At 37.1% G+C, this 25,590-nt stretch overlaps 1 protein-coding gene across 3 annotated transcripts in view; it reads right to left on the bottom strand.

Annotated features, from left to right (window-relative positions):
• Window positions 1–25,590, bottom strand: part of FNBP1L (formin binding protein 1 like) — a 127,667-nt gene that overhangs the window by 54,509 nt on the left and 47,568 nt on the right. For all 3 annotated transcript variants that reach the window (XM_042952895.1, XM_042952891.1, XM_042952892.1), the window contains exon 2: window positions 11,618–11,733. In XM_042952895.1, the coding sequence (XP_042808829.1) occupies window positions 11,618–11,733 (116 nt within the window). The remainder of the gene's footprint in view (window positions 1–11,617; window positions 11,734–25,590) is intronic.

Here is a 25,590-nt window from a genome sequence, read left to right as displayed (position 1 = left end):
AAGCTTTCTATTTCCTCCTGATTGAGTTTTGGAAGAGTGTGGGTGTTTAGAAATTTGTCCATTTCTTCCAGGTTGTCCAATTTGCTGGCATATAATTTTTCATAGTATTCCCTGATAATTGTTTGTATCTCTGAGGGATTGGTTGTAATCATTCCATTTTCATTCATGATTTTATCTATTTGGGTCATCTCCCTTTTCTTTTTGAGAAGCCTGGCTAGAGGTTTGTCAATTGTTTATTTTTTCAAAAAACCAACTCTTGGTTTCGTTGATCTGCTCTACAGTTTTTTTAGATTCTATATTGTTTATTTCTGCTCTGCTCTTTATTATTTCTCTTCTTCTGCTGGGTTTAGGCTGCCTTTGCTGTTCTGCTTCTATTTCCTTTAGGTGTGCTGTTAGATTTTGTATTTGGGATTTTTCTTGTTTCTTGAGATAGGCCTGGATTGCAATGTATTTTCCTCTCAGGACTGCCTTCGCTGCATCCCAAAGTGTTTGGATTGTTGTATTTTCATTTTCGTTTGTTTCCATATATGTTTTAATTTCTTCTCTAATTGCCTGGTTGACCCACTCATTCGTTAGTAGGGTGTTCTTTAACCTCCATGCTTTTGGAGGTTTTCCAGACTTTTTCCTGTGGTTGATTTCAAGCTTCATAGCATTGTGGTCTGAAAGTATGCATGGTATAATTTCAATTCTTGTAAACTTATGAAGTGCTGTTTTGTGACCCAGTATATGATCTATCTTGGAGAATGTTCCATGTGCACTCGAGAAGAAAGTATATTCTGTTGCTTTGGGATGCAGAGTTCTAAAGATATCTGTCAAGTCCATCTGATCCAATGTATCATTCAGGGCCCTTGTTTCTTTATTGACTGTGTGTCTAGATGATCTATCCATTTCTGTAAGTGGGGTGTTAAAGTCCCCTGCAATGACCACATTCTTATCAATAAGGTTGCTTATGTTTATGAGTAATTGTTTTATATATCTGGGGGCTCGGGTATTTGGCGCATAGACATTTATAATAGTTAGCTCTTCCTGGTGGATAGACCCTGTGATTATTATATAATGCCCTTCTTCATCTCTTGTTACAGCCTTTAATTTAAAGTCTAGTTTGTCTGATATAAGTATGGCTACTCCAGCTTTCTTTTGGCTTCCAGGAGCATGATAAATAGTTCTCCATCCCCTCACTCTCAATCTAAAGGTGTCCTCAGATCTAAAATGAGTCTCTTGTAGACAGCAAATAGATGGGTCTTGTTTTTTTATCCATTCTGATACCCTATGTCTTTTGGTTGGCGCATTTAATCCATTTACATTCAGTGTTATTATAGAAAGATACGGGTTTAGAGTCATTGTGATGTCTGTATGTTTTATGCTTGTAGTGATGTCTCTGGTACTTTGTCTCACAGGGGTCCCCTTAGGATCTCTTGTAGGGCTGGTTTCGTGGTGACAAATTCCTTCAGTTTTTGTTTGTTTGGGAAGACCTTTATCTCTCCTTCTATTCTAAATGACAGACTTGCTGGATAAAGGATTCTCGGCTGCATATTTTTTCTGTTTAGCACACTGTAGATATCGTGCCAAGCCTTTCTGGCCTGCCAAGTTTCAAAGGAGAGATCAGTCACGAGTCTTATAGGTCTCCCTTTATATGTGAGGGCACGTTTATCCCTTGCTGCTTTCAGAATTTTCTCTTTATCCTTGTATTTTGCCAGTTTCACTATGATATGTCGTGCAGAAGATCGATTCAAGTTACGTCTGAAGGGAGTTCTCTGTGCCTCTTGGATTTCAATGCCTTTTTCCTTCCCCAGTTCAGGGAAGTTCTCAGCTATAATTTGTTCAAGTACCCCTTCAGCACCCTTCCCTCTCTCTTCCTCCTCTGGGATACCAATTATGCGTATATTATTTTTTTTTAGTGTATCACTTAGTTCTCTAATTTTCCCCTCATACTCCTGGATTTTTTTATCTCTCTTTCTTTCAGCTTCCTCTTTCTCCATAACTTTATCTTCTAGTTCACCTATTCTCTCCTCTGCCTCTTCAAGCCGAGCCATCGTGGATTCCATTTTGTTTTGCAATTCGTTTAAAGCGTTTTTCAACTCCTCGTGACTGTTCCTTAGTCCCTCGATCTTTGTGGCAAGAGATTCTCTGCTGTCCTGTATACTGTTTTCAAGCCCAGCGATTAATTTTATGACTATTATTCTAAATTCACTTTCTGTTATATTATTTAAATCCTTTTTGATCAGTTCATTAGCTGTTGTTATTTCCTGGAGATTCTTCTGAGGGGAATTCTTCCGTTTGGTCATTTTGGAGAGTCCCTGGCGTGGTGAGGACCTGCAGGGCACTTCCCCTGTGCTGTGGTGTATAACTGGAGTTAGTGGGCGGGGCCGCAGTCCGACCCGATGTCTGCCCCCAGCCCACTGCTGGAGCCACAGTCAGACTGGTGTGTGCCTTCTCTTCCCCTCTCCTAGGGGCGGGATTCACTGTGGGGTGGCGTGTCCCGTCTGGGCTACTTGCACACTGCCAGGCTTGTGTTGCTGGGGATCTGGCGTATTAGCTGGGGTGGGTAGGCAAGGTGCACAGGGGCTGGAGGGGCAGGCTTAGCTCGCTTCTCCTTAGGTGATCCACTTCAGGAGGAGCCCTGTGGCAGCGGGAGGGAGTCAGATCCGCTGCCGGAGGTTTGGCTCCGCAGAAGCACAGAGTTGGGTGTGTGCGCGGAGCGAGCAAGTTCCCTGGCAGGAACTGGTTCCCTTTGGGATTTTGGCTGGGGGATGGGCGGGGGAGATGGCGCTGGCGCCTTTGTTCCCCGCCAAGCTGAGCTCTGCCGTCCGGGGGCTCAGCAGCTCTCCCTCCCTTTGTCCTCCAGCCTTCCCGCTTTCTGAGCAGAGCTGTTAACTTATGACCTCCCAGACGCTAAGTCGCGCTTGCTGTCGGAACACAGTCTGTCCGGCCCCTCCGCTTTTGCCAGCCAGACTCGGGGGCTCTGCTTGGCCGGTGAGCCGCCCCTCCGCCCCGGCTCCCTCCCGCCAGTCCGTGGAGCGCGCACCGCCTCGCCGCCCTTCCTACCCTCTTCCGTGGGCCTCTAGTCTGCGCTTGACTCCGGAGACTCCCTTCTGCTAATCCTCTGGCGGTTTTCTGGGTTCTTTAGGCAGGTGTAGGTGGAATCTAAGTGATCGGCAGGACGCGCTGTGAGCCCCGCGTCCTCCTACGCCGCCATCTTCCCCCCACCCATTCTCTTTTTTCAAAAATAAACTTTTTTAAAAAATAAAAAAAGGTGGGATTACTACAAGTGATATTACAACAAATTCTGCATATTATATATATATTTTTTTTAAGGGACATGCTTCATTCTCATTTTTTACACCTCAACCATGGCAGATGCTGAAATACATAAATGACTAGAAGAAATAAAAGAACCTATTTATGAAAGGCATAGGGAAAGAATCAAGCTTCAAAGATGTGAAAGGTTTACCTTAGTATCTATTCTCATTTCTTTAATGCCAGTTTCTACTTTTGCTTTATCTTTAGCATATCAAGGGTACACAGTACCTAAAATGTGAATGGGGCTATACTAGCCTCAGCTTCATAGTTTATACCCAAAGAATATATGCAACAATTCACTGCTCTTTAGGGATAATAATGGATTATAGGCAACTGCAGATCTTTCAGAAGAATATTTTCAGGGATGTTCAAGATAGAAAAGAAAGAAAAATTACTTTATTTTTTCAATTTAGACTGAGGAAGGAGGAGCCTGCCACCAAAGATTTAAGTATTAAACTTTTCAAAGAAATTCTGTTCTACTCTTCTGTTTCCCTTCTAAATATCAGATTCTTAAAAGACAACTATAGTAACACCTGCATAGTCTAGATTCAAATGAGCAGTTAAATGTCTGATTTACCTATATTTGATACAAACAGGATAATGAAATAAAAATTTTACCTCATTTTAATCACTGCTACATAATTCAAATGGCACAAAAAGTAATTTGGAAATGAAATTATTCAAGGCATTATGAAAGAGCCAAGAGATTAATGAAGTGATCTAGACAGCCAACACCATTAACAACCAACTTACTTTTTTTAGTTCTTTAAACAATAAGGTCTTTAAATCCTTTTCATTAGAAAGCTTACTATTAAAACATTCAATACAACTGGTTTGAACTTTCTATCCTAAGACTTTTGTGTTTCACTTGTTAGGTTCTGCTTCATCATTTAATCAAAACAAAAACACAAAAACACCTAAAACATTTTAATGCAAATATCAAGAACAGGGATTGTGATTCTCATTAAGGTGATGAGCCTGAGTTTCTTTAGTTGTAAAATGAATCATTCCACATTGATTGAATCATTCCTCAACAGTTCACTGTTGGATGCTTGCTATAGGAAAATAAAGAACTTAAAATTGCAAAGGTTATCACAGATCATCAAACTCTTGTGAAGATTAAATGAGGCAGCAGCATATATAAACTGAAAATGACACTCAATCCAGTTGTTAAAAATGTAGGTTAGTAGTTTGGTGGATAATTAAGTTGGGGGGCGGGAAGCAGGCAGCATCATTTTAGGTATAACAAAATGAAATGAGACAAAAACAGACCTCTATGGCTCATTAAAAGAACAAGGTAGGATAAGAGAAGAATGACAATAATCAAAAAATAAAATATCAAAAAACTAAAATATGCCAATGATAACTACATGAAGTCCAATCCAAACATATCAAGAAAATATAGTTACATCACATTAAAGAAAAGGCTCTCCAACTGCCATGGTGTTTGCTCTCTAAGTCATCAGGAGAAAAGAATTAACAGAGTTAAGGAAAATATTAAAGGCAAGAATCAGAGAGAACTAAAGTAACCTTATGCTACCCCTAACTTCAATTTGTAATAGATTATGGGAATCATAACAAGTAAAAAGGATTTATCTTAGGGGTGCCTGAATGGCTCAGTCGTTTAAGCCTCCGACTGTGGCTCGGGTCATGATCTCAAGGTTCTTCAGGAGTTCAAGGCCTACATTGGGCTCTCTGCTCTCAGCACAAGAGCCTGCTTCTGATCCTCTGTCCCCCTCTCTCTCTGCCACTCCCCCACTCATTCAGTTTCTCTAAGATAAATAAACTAAAAAAAAGTATTTGTCTTAAGTTCTCTTAGTTAAAAAATCAAACACTTTCTACATGAGGTTTAAAAAACACTGCAAAGTATTCTTGCAAAGGAAATGAAAATAAACAGCGCTTCTTGACAGGTTTTGTTTTTTGTTTTTGTTTTTTTACTTTCCATAATGAAAAAAACATTTTCTTAAAAGAAGGACTTCTAAGGTGTTAACCTTTTTTTTGAATCTGTTCTTATTTTTATGGAAAACATACAACTAGACCTAAACTTATGAAGTACACAATTTAATTTACATTTTAATCAAATTTCTGTAACTATTACATTAAAAATAGATATGTTAGTTGTAAAAACTATGTTATACAGTTTCCAGATAATTTATTATTGTCTTTACTGTCTCAGAGTACCACTGAGACCCAAAGATGTTTCAGTGGTACTAGGCACTGGTGATAGGAAAAAAAAAAAAACTCCTCAATAGAGAATGATTCATTCTCTCTATGCTGAAGCAGCATAATATACCATCTACAGCCCTGACTCTGCAGCTACTTTGAAGCCAACTAACTATTCACCTCTCTGTAACTCAGTTTCCTATCTTTAAAATAATAACTGAAATCTCATTGGGTTTTTGTGAAAATAAAACCTATTAGTATGTACAACAGCAATATAATAGTGCTAACAAAATAAATGCTATATAAGTGTTCAGTAAATACCAAAAACAAAGGCTTGCTCTGTGCTAGGCACTGTTCTAGAAGCTAGGAAATAAGCAGTACACAGAACAAACAAAAATCTCTCTCTTCTGTCAGGTTTTACATTTTAGTAGGTAATGACATTCTAGAAATAAGAGGCACAGTGGGGCGCATGGGTGGCTCAGTCAGTTACGTATCCAACTTCAGCTGGGATCACGATCTCACGGTTCTTGAGTTCAAGTCCTGCATTCGGCTCTGCACTGACAGCTCAGAGCCTGGAGCCTGCTTTGGATTCTCTGTCTCCTGCTCTCTCTGCCCCTCCCCTGCTCATGCTCTGTCTCTCTCTCAAAAATAGACATTAAAACAAAAATTTTTTTTAAATAAGAAGCACAATTATGTAGCCAATAAATCATCTCATACAGGCGCATATATATATATATATATATATATATATATATATATATACACACATGTTTTTTTGTTTTGTTTTTTTTTTTTAACCCAGGCAAGCTCAGTGGGGATTGAAAGGAATAAAAGAATTTCCACAGGATTGAATTCTATGAAGAAAGTTCATCTAAACCCTAAAATATGGGCAATAGTTCCTCCTGCCTCTAGCCAGATGCCACTAACAGGGTTTACTGTATTCAACAGTTGATCAAAAACACAGAAGAGACCAAAGCAGTAGAGAGTTAAACAATGGCCAACCAAAGAATAAACGTAATCTCTACTTTCATCAAAACAGTACTAAGATGAGCTCCCTAGGTTCTTCTGAGACTAAACAGAGTGACAAAGAACAGTGATGAAGAGGCATGAGAAAGTAAAGACTAAATATAAAATAGAAACCGGTTTTATTTGGATTATTCTATACCTAAGCCTACCCTAAATATTTAGGACAGCTCTTAGTAGAACAACTTCATCACAATGATGTACATAACAAAAACTCTAGTATGGATAGAAAGCAGTACTTTGTCAAAGTTTCAGCATATGAGCAGAGATCCTAATTTCTAAACTAAATTCAAACACAGATCATTCAATTATTTATTCTTCAACTTAAATCCACTCAGCTCTAGGAGGACCAGTTATGTAGGCCAGGCTTGGCATTGGTACACAACATAAGATCAAAAGGAATTGGGAGAGATTTCTGTTCTAGTTAAAGTAAGAGTAGCTGTTAAGCTTCTGTCGTCCAATCTATTTCTCTTCCAGTATACCACACTGCCATATCTGAACCAAAAAGGAATGGTCTGTGGAAGTAGAGGAATACAATTTCATAGAACAACCTCTATGATGGAACTTAATACTGTAATTATCTTTACTAGAAAAAAAATGATAAATAACTATCATGTACATACAGCTTCATTTTTTACTAAAGAAATTTTAATCTCTGCCATACAAATACAATAGTGTAAGTTTATTAAAAGAATGACCGATTTCATTTTTTTATGCCTGCAAACAAAAAAACATTCTACCAAGTAATCTGATGTCACCATATATCATCACTCAAAATGGAGATGACTCAATTATCCGTAACTGATGTAGAGGACAAAAGCAAAAGAAAAAAATTAGACTTCTTTACAACTTATAGAGCCTATTGACAAGTCCCTGAGACAGGCAGAGTGACCTTCCTCTAGGAACTCAACTTCCTCAACGTTAATACTTTGCTAAGGGTAAAACACAATCTTAGCTTAACATTATCCCAACCTCCAAGATCCAGTAAGTCTCCTTTAACATATAAAATTTCCTTTGGAAACTTCTTTTATCTCCATGCCCCAAGTTACATGTTAGCAATCATCCTCCAAGCATAGGGCCCACTAATACACATGTGAAGGGTCTCATGACTAAAGTTTTACTAGACAGTAATAAATTACCTTTTCCTAATAACAACTAGCCCCTCAAGTTTCTACAAACCTTACTTCCAAATTCCTTAGAGACTTACACTATTCCTAACCCCCTTCCAACTTGAAAGGATGTAAGTCACTCCTCACAGACAAATAAGAGGGGGGAGAGGAAAATAAACTAAGGGCACGAAAGACTGAAAAATTTTAATCTTACAATATATCTAAAATATAAATGTATAACATCCTGAATATAGTTATTTAGGAGTGGGGGGGAAGCTGCCTCACTATAAAAGAAATTGCTTCTGCGGTAACAAAAAAGGTAGCGAAAGAATTTTTCCCATTAGAGAGGAAATAAACAAGGCAAACTTCTTCCCTTTGGACAAAACAGATACTATAAAGAGCATGTAAATGATAATTCAATCATTTACTAAGTATTCAGCCAAAGGAGCAAATCTCAATGTAGAGAGAGGAAAGGGAGTCAGTGGTTTAAGTTACACATGCCTCTTCCCAATTCTACCTTACTGGAATTCCTCAACACCTTCCAATAATCCTGTCTTTGTTGAAAATCATTACACTGGAGAGCCACTATTAAGATGGAGGTGTGCCAAATTTCTTTAGTGTGCTGGGAGAGAAGAAAGATGCAAATCACTGATCTAGAGTATCTATACGTAATAAAGCTTACTGTCTCCTACAAAATTGTACTTTCCATATCATGTAATTGTGGGTTCTAGCCACCCTTGCTTCAATGAAAATTATAATGGTTATTATCAGTCACAAAACAGAAAGGCTAACAAATCTGCCATCTGATTAGCCCTATTACTATAGTAAAACCTTGGCCTTCCTGAAACCCTTGAGTCCAGTTATTCTAGACATCCAGATTGTTGAAGTTCTACCTTATAAAGACTAATTTTCAAAAAAAGATTTTTTAATGTTTATTTATTTTTGAGAGGGAAGGAGGGAGGAAGGGAGAGAAAGAGGGAGAGAGAAAGAGAGAGAGAACACGCACACACATGCGTGTGCATGTGGGAAAAGAACAGAGAGAGAGGGAGACACAGAATCCGAAGCAGGCTCCAGGCTCTGGGCTGTCAGCACAGAGCCCAACATGGGGCTTGAACTCACAAACCATGAGTTCATGACCTAAGCTGACGTTGGGATGCTTCACTGATTGAGTCACCCAGGCACCCCTAAATTACCAATTTTTATTTTATAATTTGTAACAGAATTTTCTTTTGAAATATGTCATCTTCTTTGCTTAAGAACAAATGTTTTAAATTACAAAAATAATACACAACCACTGAAAAAACTTCACTATTTCAAAAGTCTAAATAAAAAATGGAACTTCCTTTTCCTACCAATCCCCCACTCCCATTCCCTAGGGATAACCACTATAAAACAATTTGGAGTGTATCCTAGACTTCTTCAGAAAACATACAACTTTTATACAAAACTGTATACATACACACGAGTAAAGAAGGAGATCTTGCTGTACATTCAGTTCTACAATTTGCTTTTTACACTGATGGACTGAATAGCCTTTTAAGTTTATCCTGCTACATGTGATTTATTTAAACTGCTTATTCCATAGTATTTTTCATCATTCCCTTACTAACAAGGTGCTTTTATGTTGGAAACACTGTTTTCATCTGTTTTTTTGTAGTATGTTGAACTCTTCCCTTATTGTCACTTCAAACTGTCATCACTACATTGCCTGTAACATTTCTTATCCTCACTTCCATTGGAAAACTTGGGAACCAGACAACTTACTGTGCTAGAAATGAGATCAAATTGAAGATTAAATGAGGGAAATTTTTCATTGTTCACATGTGATTACTTTTTATTGCTATTTTAACCTCTCAGAGGTCCTTAATGCTTCTTGATTTTGGGTAAAGAATTCTAGATTCTGGATAAAGTTCCCAGATCATAACTTTTGGACAGGTGAAATATTATCATTATTTTTATTAATATCCTAGTAGGTTTGCTGGTTCATATTTTCATATGGAAAATACCTTGTTTAAAAAAAAAAAAAAAAACAAAATAGGGGCACTTGGGTGGCTCAGTCAGTTAAGCGTCCAACTTCAGCACAGGTAATGATCTCACATCTCGTGAGTTCAAGCCCTACACAGGCTCTGTGCTAACAGCTCAAAGTTTAGAGTCCGCTTTGAATCCTGTGTCTCCATCTCTGCCCCTCCCCCCTCATGCTCTGTTTCTCTCTCAACAACAAAACACAAAAACCAGAGGAAATGAATGGGATCAGTACATTAGCATGACGCCACTATGTTAGCAAATGTCATTATAATAGCATATCATTATAAAAATACTGTAAGTAATCTATTCATCATACTACTCTATTCCATCCCTATAACCAGTCAGTAGTTACATACACCACTACTACTGTAGTAGATATATGTGGTTTATCACTCAAATATCCCCTAATCTTTTGCCACCCACTTAAATTTCTTTAGGGTAACTATCCTCCCCCTTCACTAGCTATAAGTCAACCTAAGAGTATTCCTACCTCTGAACTGTTCAGGAGAAACATATAACCTCACTAGGTTTAGCATGATAAAAGATGACCTTCACTGGAGTTTCTGGAAAAAAGAAGGTGGCACAAGCTTACACTCTGCTTTCCTTCCACCCCCCCTCCTCTCCCTTCTTTCAATTTCTTCTTTCTCCCTTTTCCTTCCTCTCTCCTTCCCCATATGCACAACAGAAAAGACCATCATTCCCTGGAATGTGGAGGTACGAAGATATGAAATCTAGAGCTAAAGGGGCAGGAAGGATAGTACTGAATGGAAACTGAAGATAAAAGCAACAAGGGGAAGCAGAGCCAAGAAATGGTGCCTGGACACATTTGATCCCTGAATCAAAATATACCTGAATTTTTTTTCTAATTAAAAATGTTTGTTTGTTTGTTTATTTATTTTGAGAGAGAAAGAGAGAGAGGAGAGATAATGGGGTAACAGGCAGAGAGAGAGGGAGAAAAAGAATCGCTAACAGGCTCCACACTGTCAACACAGAGATCTAAGTGGGGCTCAATCTCACCAACCATGAGATCATAACCTGGGCCAAAACCAAGAGATGGACGTTTAATGGACTGAGCCACCCGGGCGCTCCTAAATATACCTAAATTTTTTAGTCACGTGTGCCTGTTTTAGGTTACTTTTCTGTCACTTGCAACATAAGGAACCCTAACCCTGCTGGCTAAAACCTTATACTGGGGTCTAGTCTTTAAGACTTTAAGCACCGTTTTTATTGAGTAAGTTCTACCAAAACTATTTGTCAAGGTGTAGACTCACAACAATTTTCCACCTGAACAAAACCTTAAGATAAATTCCATCTGTTTTATGGCTAAAGCTTTCCCTTTAAAACTATTATCTTCTAACACATACTCCAACATTACTTTCATCAGAAATATATTATCTGATTTTTGACAGAAATTCAGCTCTGCACACTCAATTTCCAAGTTCTAGAAACTCTGAAGAACTGAGAAATTGAAGAAATCTTCAATGCTTTTGAAAGATTACTACAGCAAAAATTACAGGGGGAAAGCATATTACTCAGGAATTTCTTTTTCCTGGCATTTTGCTTCCTGATTTTAGCATTTTACATATGTTTCTGGAATATCTACGGTATGATCTAGCTAGCCAATATTCCTAAATAATTCCAATTATTTAATTAAATTGATTAAAACAAATTGGTTATGGGGCACCTGGGTGGCTCAGTTGGTCAAGCGTCCAACCTCAGCTCAGGTCATGATCTTGCGGCTAGTGGGTTTGAGCCCCGCACTGCCGTCTCAGAGCCTGGAGCCTGCTTGATTCTGTATCTCCCTCTCTCCCTGCCCCTCACCAGCTTGCGCTCTCTTTCTCTCAAAAAAAAATAAATGTTAAAAAAAAATTTTTTTTTTAAAAATCGGTTACCTAATTCAATCTAATTATGACCCAAAAAATCCACAGAATTTACACTGATCTATCCGTTTAAAGATATAACTTCATTTCTGAGAACTGAAAAAACTTATAACTTACCTCAATTGTTTCGCATAGTTCTGTTCAATTTCTATCCTCTCTTTAACAAATTTGGCATATCTTTCCAAGAAGTCAATTCCCCATTGTGTATGCTTGTCTAAGCTGTCGAACTGATCCTAGAAAGGGAAGGTAAAAACACATTGAAAAGTCTATAAAATTTTATCCGCAAATATTTCAACCAGCTTCTGATATTTATTCAGAGAGGCTTCTCTGTTGGTCTCCACTCACCTCATCCTTTAAGATCTACATAGAAATAGGTTACAAATGCTAAATTTCTTAGAATGCTAAATTTCTTAGCATAAATCACAGAGCTTTATGTCTGAATGCCTTTACACATGTGGTTTCCTCTGGATGCAACACTCTCCCCTGGTCACCTTTTTTACAATTTACTCTTATTCCTCCTCTGAGATTTAGTTCAGGCACCATGGCTTCCAGAAAATGGCCCTAAACTCTCAGACTGGGGTATATTGATCTAGGGGTCCCCAAGTCTCCCCTAAAAATTACTCTCTTTTAAAAGTTATTTAAATTCCAGCTAGTTAACACACAATGTAATTATTAGTTTCAGGTAGACAATAGTCATTTAACTCTTCCATGCATCACGTGGTTCTCTTCACAAGTGCATTCCTTAGTCATCTATTTCACCCATTCTCCCCGCCCCCCCCTTCTGATAACTAACAGTTTGTTCTCTATAGTTAAAAATCTGGGTTTGCCTCTCTTCTTTCCCCATTGCTTGTTTGTTTTGCTTCTTAAATTCCACATGAGTGAAATTATATGGTATTTTTCTCTGACTTACTTCACTTAGAATAATACTCTATAGCTCCATTCATGTCATTGCAAATGGCAAGATTTCATTCTTCTTTATGGCTTCTTTATATAGATGTATATATGTATTCTTTATATATATGTATATATACATATATACATATACACACACACACACACACACACACACACACACCTTCTTTATCCATTTATCAATCAGTGGACAGGGGCTGTTTCCATAATTTGGCTATTGTAGATAATGCTGCTATAAACTTTGGGATGCATGTATCCCTTTGAATTAGTACTTTTGTATTCTTTGGGTAAATACCAGTAGTGTGATTGCTGCATCAGAGGGCAGTTCTATTTTTAGCTTTTTGAAGAAACTCCATACTGTTTTCCAGAGGGGCTGCACCAGTTTGCATTCCCACCAACGGTGCAAGAGGGTTCCAGGTTCCCTTTTCTCCATATCCTCGACAACACCTGCTTCCTGTGTTGTTTTTAACCGTTCTGACAGGCTGGAGGTGACTACAGCTCTGATTTGCATTCCCTGATGATCAGGGAGGTTGAGCATCTTTTCATGTCTGCTGGCCATCTGTTATGTCTTCTTTGGAAAATGTCTATTCAGGTCCTCTGCCCATTTTTAATCTGATTATTTGGTTTTTTTGGTTTTGTGTTGTGTAAGTTCTTTTTAATATATTTTGGACATTAACCCCTTATCAGATATATCATTTGCAAATATCTTCTCCTATTCCATAGGTTGCCTTTTAGTTTTGTTTATTATTTCCTTTGTTGTGCAGAAGCTTAAAAATTACTATCTTATTCACTTGCCATACTCTGGAGGTCAAGAACCATGTATTATTCATCTCGAAACTCCCAAGGCATAATAAGCACCATGCCTGGCACCATAGCAAGCACTCAATGAAGCTAAACAAAATCAAATACACCTGGTAAATTCTGCATTTACCATATGTTTGACCTTGGGCAGTTACCAAGGCTCTCTGAACTTTTTCCATCTTAAAATGGGAATCCCATCACACACCTCAATAGGGTTACGATGATGTCATTAAGTATTCTACAATGCAGTAAACATGATACCAACACATCACAAAGTTATGTTATCCTGCAGAGCTCTTTCAATCCTCAAATATTCCTTTCTACCTCTTGTCTAAGAAATCATCATTTCCTATCCTTCAAATTGACTCCAATCTCCAAATTGACTAAAAACTTGGTGCTTTCTCCCTCTCCCATATCAAAAACCTATGTTGATAAAATAGTCAAAAATCATCCCTTTTTGTATCTCTAATAGTTCTTCTTTTTCTAAATCACCCATTGTTTAATCAGATTCGTTATTTACAAATGAATCATCTCCAAGTCTTCGCCCTTTATCCCTTTCCCTACCTTAAATCATTTTAAATTCTACTTGTAAAGGTAAATTCTATCTAAACAGCAGAGGCAGAATTCATCTGGCTATCACAGTTTGCTATTACTACTCTATTTCTATTCTTTCATACAACTCTTACATTATCATGTGGCTTCCAAAGTAGACTTGGAAACAGCAAAACAATGCACTGCCTAGTGAACTTAATTGGAATATTAGTAGTATTTCCTATTATAAATTTAATTCTCTTTCAAACTGAGTAACTCTCAACAAAAACATTCCCCCCTAAAGGAACAGTCTGAAGCTAAAACAATCACCCTTCATTTTTCCAAAACGCTTCAAAGGCTTCTTCCCACCATCATCTTCATCAAATTTTACATTACACTTATTTTTCTTCTAGATAAAATCTTTAATTTTTTAAAATTACAAACCCCTATTAGTAAAAAATTTGAATACCTGTATCATATGTAAGTTTGTAAATTATATACACTATACTATTAAATTACATAATTGTGAAATGCACAAAAATAGAAATTTTAAAAAGAAGTTTAAATGAAATAAATGTTAGTTTTAAATCATTTTTTAACTTATTTAACAAAAGCCTTTGGGCCATTACTTTTTAAAAATATGAACAATTTTAGTGAGAGCAATGAATTAAATATGCTTCATTATTTCTAAAATCTTGGTATAATACTTAATAGCAAATAAATCAAAAAGTCTTGGTTCCAAACTGTGAACACTTAATGTTTAGTGATTGTCAGAGCTGGGGAAACAAAAAACATCCCACAAAGATATAAAGTTCTAAATGGAAAAAATTCATTATTGACTATACTTCCCAATTCCTTCTTAAACCTCATTTACCTATAGGCAAAAGCTTGTGTTAAAATCTGGCTAATAAAGGTCCTTGATGTTAGTCTGTTATTTTTACAAACTAATCAGGAAACACTGCATGTTTATATTTTTAACAAATAGGTTCAAACTCCACTGAAATTGTGATATGATTTTGTGTGTCAATTTGACTAGGCCACATTGCCCATATATGTGATCAAATATTATCCTGGGTGTTTCTGTGAAGGCATTTTTAGATGAGATAAATATTAAATTGGTAAATTTAGAATAAAACAGATTACCCTCCATAATGTGGGTGGGCCCTATCCAATCAGTTGAAAGCCTTAACAGAACAAAGACTGACCTTGCAAGATGGGATGCTGCCAGCTGACTGCCTTTGGGCTAGAACTGCAACAAGAACTCTTCCCTGGGCCTACCTTGTGCAGAATTTGGAGTTGCCAAGCCTGTAAAATCGTTGTCACAGAATTCCTTATAAACCAATCAATCTCTCTCATTTTCTCTACACACACTCTCTCCCTCCCTCCCTCCCCACGCCCCCCCCCCCCCCCCCCCCCCCCGGCTTGGTACTGTTTCTCTGGAGAACCCAGACTAATACCCTGACTTTAAAACAAGAAATTTCTGTTTCCAACTGTTTTAAGGTGCAGATATAGTATTTGCAGACACACAAAATTATACAATGATGGAAGCATTTCCAAACATTCAGCATCAAAATGCTTTCTCCACAGCTCACATTTCTTTGGAAAAGTAGTCATTTACTATTAAAATTTTCCTTTTATCTTGAAGGAACAGATTAAATTTTCTCAAAAATACGTGCTAACAAAGCATACTACTAATGGTCACTTATTAAAGAAATGGTCAACAAATTTGAAACAGCCAGGAGATGAGGAACAAACCTGCATGAAACAACAACCTTCAATGGTCCCTTCCATTTCATTTGGAAATACTGTAAAAATTCTGTATCTATTGTATTATAAGGGCATTATTTTCATAAAATTGACAAAAATCTGCTATAATATTCTGTGGCGTTCTGGCTTCACTTTTTTTGCTTACCGATAAACGATGAAGTGAATAAATTGCAATCATATCCTAATTTCCTTTTTAAAATTCCATTCAATGCACTGCAGTATCACCGGTTATACAATTCCTTCATAAAACACTGTTCAAATAATTTACCATTGAGAATAAATCTTCAACATAGCTCTCCTTTAGCGGTTCACAAAAAAGTAGTTCTAAACACACTTTATTCCTGAAACAATCTTAAAACACTATGTGCTGAGATACCATAATCAAACTGCATAAGCATGCTTTCAGCATATAACTTTTCCTAAAATATTTCTAACAGTATGTTGAGACCATTAGTTTGTCACCATGTTATTTTACACATACTATATCACCGTTTTTACCACAAAAAGAAGAGCAGATGTATTTCTAAAAGTATGCTTTCACCATTAAGTGTGAAATCTGAGAGGATTCCAGCACACTCATGTGCATAGTAGCATTATTCACAATAACCAAAAGATGACAACAACCCATGTGTCCATCAACAGATGAATGAATACACACTATGGTATATACATACAATATTATTTAGCCTTTAAAAGGATATTTTGATACATACTACAATCTGGATGAACCTTGAAGACATTATTCTAAGTGAAATAATCCAGTCAGAACAAATACTGTGATTCCATTTGTATTAAGTCCCTAGAGTAGTCAAACACATAGACACAGGAAGTAGAAATGTGGTTCCTAGGGGCTGAGGGGAGAATGGGGAATTACTGTTTAATAGGTAGAGTTTCTTTGGAAAGATAAAAAAGTTCTAAAGATGTGGGAATGCAAGCTGGTGCAGCCACTCTAGAAAACAGTATGGAGGTTTCTCAAAAAACTAAAAATAGAACTACCCTACGCCCCAGCAATTGCACTACTAGGCATTTATCCACAGGATACAGGTGTGATGTTTCGAAGGGACACATGCACCCCCATGTTTATAGCAGCACTATCAACAATAGCCAAAGTATGGAAAGAGCCCAAATGTCCATCGATGGATGAATGGATAAAAAAGATGTGGTATACACACACACACACACACACACACATACATAATGGAGTATCACTCAGCAATCAAAAAGAATGAAATCTTGCCATTTGCAACTATGTGGAGGGAACCTGGAGGGTATTATGCTAAGTGAAATTAGTCAAAGACAAAGACAAATATCATATGACTTCACTCATATGAGAACCTTAAGATACAAAACATATGAACATAAGGGAAGGGAAGCAAAAATAACATAAAAACAGGGAGGGGGGCAAAACAGAAAAGACTCATAAATATGGAGAACAAACTGAGGGTTACAGGAGGGGTTGTGGGAGGGGGGATGGGCTAAATGGGTAAGGGGCACAGAATCTACTCCTGAAATCATTGTTGCACTATATGCTAATTTGGATGTAAATTAAAAAAAATAAAAAATAAAATAAAAAGATTCAGGGAGCACTATTTTCAGAATGGGTAATTAAGAAAAAAAAAAGTTCTAGAGATAGATGGTGGTGATGACTGCACAACACCATGAATGTACTTAATTTCAATAAATTGTACACTTAAATGGTAAATGTACTTATACCACAATATAAAAGGAAGGAGCTTCCCAACACTTATCAGTAAATTCAGTGAAATTTAGTATATTCTTGATCGTGTGACTTTAAATAGCACTAAAAAACTGCACAGGTCACCATCTGGATTCTTATTTTTCAAACTCTTGCTTATTCTGATGGTTTCATATTATTATCTGATTATTCTAAAACTCAAAATACATTCAGGGCAAGCTCATTACTAACAGTAACAGATCTGTGGCCAGATTTCAAATAATTTTCTCATGGAAAACCATTCTAGTCGATCATGATAATGGCCATTGTATCTTTTTTCTTTCTTTTCTTTTTTTTTCTTTTTTAACATTTATTTATTTTTGAGACCCATAGAGACAACACGAGCAGGGGAGGGGCAGAAGAGAGAAGGAGATACAGAATCCGAAGCAGGCTCCAGGCTCTGAGCTGTCAGCACAGAACCCGATGCGGGGCTCGAACCCATGGACCATGAGAAGTCAGACCCTTAACCGACTGAGCCATGCAGGTGCCCAGATTATTTAAATATTCAAAAATATCACGGGACAACTGTACAAGCAGAAAACATCAGAGAAGCCAAATAATTGAGTTATATTTTAACTAAGATTTTCATATACCTATTAAGCAAAGAGATCCCAAATAAAGGCCAACTAGGAAATATACCAATCAGCATTAAAAAGCAGGCTAAAGGCAAGATACACGTTTGACTAAAATTGAAACAAAGTTCTCTGTTTTTTAACCACTTTGGAGGAAAAAATATGAATTGAAAAAAAAGTACCTCTGAAAGACAAAAGTCTTAACATAGAAAATTTTAAATCCTATTACATTATATACCCATATTGTACATGATTTGTTGCCTCAGTCAACCCACGAGTTAAAAATAAGAATTTATGGGGCGCCTGGGTGGCTCAGTCGGTTAAGCGGCCGACTTCGGCTCAGGTCATGATCTCGCGGTCCATGAGTTCAAGCCCCGCGTCGGGCTCTGTGCTGACAGCTCAGAGCCTGGAGCCTGTTTCAGATTCTGTGTCTCCCTCTCTCTGACCCTCCCCCGTTCATGCTCTGTCTCTGTCTCAAAAATAAATAAACGTTAAAAAAAAAAATTTAAAAAAAAATAAGAATTTATGTCAAATACAGATTTAATATTATGACCTTTAAAGTGCAGACAAAACAGTTTTTTATTTTTAAGATAAAATTTATTAAATCCATTGAATAACATTATCTTGGTTTTCAACTAGACATGTTAATTACAATACATTAAGAATCAGTATGATAAACTCCAAACATTTAAAAATGAGTGATTTAAATTTTGAAAGGAAGTGAGCAGAGAAACTAATTTAGCAATATTCATATAAAGAATAAAAAGGCAAAGTAAATAGCAAGAGATCCAAACAAGATTCATGGCTGAAATGTTAATATATTCAGTGAACAAATGTTCATTTTAAATTCTTGTGATTTTACCAGACATTTTACTTTTTCTCTAAGCAGAACTCAACAAAAACATCAATTCCAAACTGCAAAATAACTTCACCATAAAGTTGTCTTATTACTCTGAATCCAAGAGACATGAGAAAAAAGTACAAGTTCATTTATCCTTTTTATATGACGGTTTCCAATCATTTGAATCACTTCATTTGTTAACAATGATTTGAGTATTTTTATGGGATTCAATGACTTAAATGTTAAAAACCAGGTGCTGATAACAAAATTAACCTCATCACACAGCCTAGCACATACAAGGCACTTACTTGCTGATTGAATAACCATTCTATTTGCATAGCACTTTTTTTTTTTTAATTTACATCCAAATTAGTTAGCATATAGTGCAACAATGATTTCAGGAGTAGATTCCTTAGTGCCTCTTACCCATTTAGCCCATCCCCCCCTCCCACACCCCCTCCAGTAACCCTCTGTTTTCCATATTTATGAGTCTCTTCTGTTTTGTCCCCCTCCCTGTTTTTATATTATTTTTGCTTCCCTTCCCTTATGTTCATATGTTTTGTCTCTTAAAGTCCTCATATGAGTGAAGTCATATGATATTTGTCTTTGTCTGACTTATTTCATTTAGCATAATACCCTCCAGGTTCCATCCACGTAGTTGCAAATGGCAAGATTTCATTCTTTCTGATTGCTGAGTAATAATCCATTGTGTGTGTGTGTATGTATGTGTGTATATATATACATACACACAACGTCTTCTTCATCCATTCATCCATCGATGGACATTTGGGCTCTTTCCATACTTTGGCTACTGTTGATATTGCTGCTATAAACATGGGGGTGCATGTGTCCCTTCAAAACAGCACACCTGTATCCCTTGGATAAATGCCTAGTAGTGCAATTGCTGAGGCGTAGGGTAGTTCTATTTTTAGTTTTTTGAGGAACCTCCATACTGTTTTCCAGAGTGGCCGCAACAGCTTGCATTCCCACCAACAATGCAAAGGAGATCCTCTTAGTATCCTCGCCAACATCTGTTGTTGCCTGAGCTGTTCATGTTAGCCATTCTGACAGGTGTAAGGTGGTATCTCATTGTGGTTTTGATTTGTATTTCCCTGATGATGAGTGAAGTTGAGCATTTTTTCATGTGTCGGTTGGCCATCTGGTGCATAGCACTTTTGAATTTACAAAGTGTTTTCACATGTATTACCCAATATCACCTTCAAAACCCTCTTGGACAAGACATTTTATAAATGAGGAAACCAAGTTTCTGACTCCAGACCTCATTTTCTTTCTACTACAACACACCATTGTTTGGTAAGTTTAGTAATTAATGTTTATTAGTAAATAATGGTCCCAGACCCTTGGTTTTACAAGTATGGAAGTTGATGCCCAGAACTGCTTAAGTAATGTGCCTCATAGCTGGCTAGCAACAAAAATGGGATGGGACTAGAAAGATTATCTTCTAAAATCTTTGCCAGTTTTATATTCTTAAAAGCCAAATGAGTAACTATTGTGAATACTGTTACTAAAAATGATGCATTTCTTTCATCAGGAAAGAAATAGATGGTTTGAAAAAAATTCTGGGTCACTGGGAAGCTTTGACGAAAGGAACAAATGAAAAAACCTCAAAGTTAGAAACTGCCTAACACAAACACACATGAATGCTTAAACTCTCTTTACAAGATTCCTGGTAAGTTGTTCAGTGTTTCTGAGCAGCATACCCATTAGTGATCAGAACAACTCCAGAAGCATGAGAGAAGACAGACATTAAGAATTCTTTTCACTAACACAAAATGAAGTACAAAACTTTTAAATCAAATATAAGAATCAATCATAAAGCCTTATGTGTTCACAGCTAACACCCTCTAATCACTTTAGTTTCAAAGCCTGAGATCACATTTCTCCCTAGTCCATGCCAGCAGATACCTCAGGACTATATAGTGGAACATGTCAGGATATGCTCAAGTCAAACTAAAGAAGTAGAATCAAGCAGTATTTTGAAACAACCTATGGATTACAAATAAATATTAAGTTATCAAAACAGGCAACTTACCCTCACTCCCCCATTCTCTCTACCTTTAGCATTGCTCTTATTTCTATGGATTTACTCTACATTATTAGCAGAGTCTAACTCATTCCATTTCCTTGCCTCCATTAACCCCTTAATTCCTTTTCCAACATATTCATTCTTACCAAAGCTTCTGTGAAATGTTCTCTCTCCCATCAGTGGTATGCCCTAATTAAATGTTATCTCATATTTAAATTCAAGAAAGCTATTATTTTCTGTTTTCTTAGGTACTGTTTTTTAATTCTGTAAAATGTTTAAAGTTATTTCACCTTATTCATTTAGGAACACACACACACACACACAAACATTCTAAATTAAAGCTGGCACCAAAGCCAACTAAATGCCCACACTATTCAGCATAAATCAAATGAATTATATGTTGCTCCAAGGTTCTACTGCATACTGGTAAGTGTGGTGATAAATAATAAATTTACTCAGTTATCTTACTTTTATCTTTAATGTAATTTAATTAAAAATAAGTATTTTATGTATAACAAAATGTTATAATTATTTTAGAAGTCACCATTTTATATTCAATCCTTGTTTTTCTAATTACTTTGACATAGCCTTGCATCCAAATGAAGTCCCAATAAAGTACTTTTGGTAAAGCACCAAGGGTCACAACTATTTAAAAAAAGACTTTCTTTACTAAAAAGCAGAATAATGACTCTGTTGTCCTAGTTTGGGCTTAGTCTATGGCTCTGATTCTCTGCCAAAGTTTCTCCAGCACTTATGAATACCAAAGTACTAGCAGAAACATTTTTAAGATCTAACACAACTGACTTTTCTCATTCTTGGATTCATATGGAACTGGAAATGTTTTTTAAGTCTCATGGAGCTAAAAAGAAAAAAAAAATCAATTCATAATTTAGAGTCAACAACGTCTACCCCCAAAGCAAACTGAGGAATATTTTAAGTTTAAAATAAACAACTTAATTATTTGGATTTGTTTCCTTGTAGTTTTATCTGTTCTTTAAAAAACAGATGCAAACTTGTGTATTTGGAAAACTTACCTGTTATCTTTTCATTTTTAATTAAAAAACTTAATTTTAAATTAAGCTTTTAGTGACTTCAAAATCTATCCAGTTAATTCTTCTAATACCCTACTGCTTATTTTCTTACTTCTCTTCCCATGACTTTCTCTTCTACTCTATCTCAGCAACTCATTCCAGTGATCATTTCCATTATCATTAGCAGCAAGTACAGTATCTCCTACTCCCAATAAATTGGGAGTCTCTCATTCTCAGATGGCTAACCCTATCTGCCAAACTCACAAACTCCAGTATCCCAAGACCAGTAGCTTTTTTTTTTAATGTTTGTTTATTTTTAAGAGAGACAGAGAGAGGAGGAGCAGAGAGAGAGGGAGACAAACAATCCTAAACAGGCTCCACACTGTCAGTTCAGAATCAGACACAGGGTTAGATCTCACAAATCATGGGATCGTGATCTGAGATGAAATCAAGAGTTGGACACTTAACTAACTAAGCAGCCACCAGGAGCCCAACTTTTTTTTTTTTTTTTTTTTTTAAAGTAAGCTCTATGCCCAACGCGAGGCTTGAACTCATGACCCAAAGATCAAGACTTGCATGCTCTACCAACTGAGCCACCCAGGCCCTCCAAGGCCACTAATGTTTTGTCCCCATAGATAGAACTTTAATCCATTGATCCTGACGCATTACTTCTATCACTCATGCCCCTCCTTTTTCGACACAGCTTGGATTCCATAAGCCTTCACTGTATTCACTCCATACCAACAGCTTCAACTGTCTTTGCCCTCTCTTGCTTTGTTCAACTTCAACCCTAGTTTCATATTTAACTCTTCACCAATCCTTATGCTGGTGAAAAAAGGTGGGGTGGGTAGGAAGGATGGACAGATGAACCACCAAACCAACTACACTGACTGGTCATACTTTGAAATTTGTGCTTATTAACCCAAAAGGCTTTAAACTACTTAGCCCAAACCCATTCACCACCCCATTATCCTAGCCAACTAACTTATACCTTCTTACAGTTTAAATTTACACCATCTCCTATCCATCTCACTCTCAGCCAATACCTTGCTTCCTACCTCACCAAAAGAGACACAATCAGAAGATAATTCCTCATTCTCCAACTCTATTTTTACCACAAACACCTATGTGCTTTTATTCTGCCTTCCTGCTTATTACTTTGGATACACCATTCACACCATTAGTGCTTCTGCCTACCCAAAGAACTAGTACAATTACAGGTTTAGTTGTTAAAATGTTTAAGATTCTGAGCCTGCATATGCTTGATGCATTCCATAAAAAGCAAGAAGCTGAATAAGCAAGCTACAGCTGAATGAGCAGAGGGAAGAACTGAAGTTAGAATGGAAAGCATATGAGGGTCAGAATGCAGATTATCTTCCATCATAAGGGCCTTGGCTTTAACACTGATTGAGATGAAAACACACTGGAAGGTCTTGAGCATTAGCCTGACATGACCTGACTCAGGTTATTAAAGAGATCACTCTTCTATATTGATTTAAAAAAAAAAAAAAAAAAAAAGATTCATGGGGTACCTGGTGGCTCAGTCAGTTAAGCATCTGACTCCTGATTTTGGCTCAGGTCATGATCCCAGGGTCAGGGGATCAAGCCCCATGTTGGGCTCCATGCTGAGCGTGGAGCCTGCCTGAGATTCTCTCTCTTTTTCCATCTGCCTCTCTCCTGAACTCACACTCTAAAAAGTAATTTTTTTAACTTTTAATAATAATAAAAACATGACTCTGGACAAGGGAGACTTTTGGGGAAGGCTGCTGCAATAATCCAGATCATAGCTCAGGTTAGCTTGGCACAAGGTAGAAGGAGGAGAGTAATGAAAAGTGGTAAGATTTTGGATATATTCTGAAGGTGGTGCCAACAAAATTTTCTGATGTTTTCAGTGTGGATTATTAAAGAAGGAGAGACATCAATTTTGAGCACCGTGAACTAGAAGGATAAATCTGCTTTGAACTAAACTGGGGTAATTAAGTGAACAAGTCTGGTCAAGGAGAAAAGACAAAAGTTTTGGTTTTAGATAATAAAGTTTGTGATATCCTTAGATATCCAAGATATGCTGAATAGGCAGTTAAATACATATGTTTGGAATTAAACAGAAGTGGTCTCCATGAAAATGTATGTTAAGACATGATCCTGAATGCAATTTCAATTCAGCTGTACTGCACACCAACGCTTAGAAGTTAGGGAATTGAGAAGGAACCAGCAAAGGACATTGAGGAGGGACCAGTGAGGTACAAATAAAACCAGAAAGTGTGGCATCTTGAAAGCCAAATGAATAATGTATTATTTAAAGGAGGAGGAAGTGATCCACTTGTCAAATGCTACTAAAAGTAAGAAGACTAAATAAAAATGGACCACTGAATGGAGCATTATGAAAATCACTGACAACCTTAACAAGAACAGTTTTGTTACAGTAGTGAAGGCAAAACCCTGACTAAAGTGAGTTCAGTGAGGATGAGGAAGAAAGAAATTAGAGGCAATGAATAAAGACACCACTTTCAAGGAATTCTGGGGTTTTTTTTGATTTTTTTTTTTTTACATTTATTTATTTTTTAGAGACAGAGAGAGACAGAGCACAAGTGGGCAGAGAAGAGAATGAGACACAGAATCTGAAGCAGGTAGGGTACAGGGAGAGAACAAGACACAGAATCCAAAGGAGGTTTCAGGCTCCGAGCTGTCAACACAGAGCCCGATGCAGGGCTAGAGCTCACAAGCTGTGAGATCATGACCTGAGATGACTTTGGATGCCTAACCAACTGAGCCACCCAGGCACTCCAAGGAATTCTGCTTTAAAGAGAAGAGATATGGGATGATAACTAAAAAGAGAAGTAGGATCAAGTGTGGGTGGTTTTTAGGTGGAAGAAACAGTATGATTATATGCTAATGGAAATGATACAAAAGGAAAACACTAATAAGGTAGATGAAAGGGAAGAACTGGACCAGTGAGCACTAAGCAGGTAAGAGGAGAGGTGTACATAATTGGTGGGGCTGACCTTTGCCTAAGACAATGAACAGTTCAAGTTATAACAGGAGAGAAGGCGAGTAAATTGGCACAGTAGAAAGTTTGGCAGACGTGGTGGTAATAGCTTCTGAAGAATTCTATGGTGATTACTTCTATTCTTTTCACTAAAACTGAAGCAAGGTCATTAGTTGAGAATACAGATATAGGAGGTATTAGAGATCTGAGGGGGAAGAAGAGTCCCTCTCCCATTTTTGCATTCATAATTTACATCAATAGGCATCACATATATGATAAGACAAAAATATAATTCTTCAAATTCTCCAAATTATGGTTTATAAATGAATACACAAGAGTACCTAATTAATAGAGCCATGTCTTTTAAAGGCAATGATTTACCAGGCCATAAAACATTCCACACAAAAAAATAATTTATAAGATGGTAATGAGACCATGAGAATGTGCCTCTCAGATTACTAACCACAGGGAACAGAGCTGATCAGGGCCCCAACCACAGGGTTTCCCACTGGTTGCTCCCACACAAAGACTACAGAAGGCAAAGATATACAGACATCTGGTTCAGGGAGACCAAGGGTTCTTCTGATGGGTGAATCTGGCTCAAGGACTACCAGACAACCTTGCCAAACTCTCCTTAGAACTTCACTCTAGCCTAAGATGCTTCTACTCAATATTCCTTCCTCCTTTACCTCCTCCATTTAGGTCATACTTGCATGGTGGTCTTAGGGCTTTTTCAGCCTTCTCTTGCTTCCCTCCATTTCCCCTAATAGGTATCACCCCTAATGCATTCCCATATGGGTGGCTGCTTCTCAGAGAACACAAATTAATACAGCTGAAATGTCTTCAAAGGTAACATACTTAACTTTA

Source organism: Panthera leo, chromosome C1, assembly GCF_018350215.1.
Source record: "Panthera leo isolate Ple1 chromosome C1, P.leo_Ple1_pat1.1, whole genome shotgun sequence".
Lineage (NCBI taxonomy): Eukaryota > Metazoa > Chordata > Mammalia > Carnivora > Felidae > Panthera > Panthera leo.
Note: the sequence above shows the minus strand (reverse complement) of the source record. Positions and strands in the feature narration are given on the sequence as shown.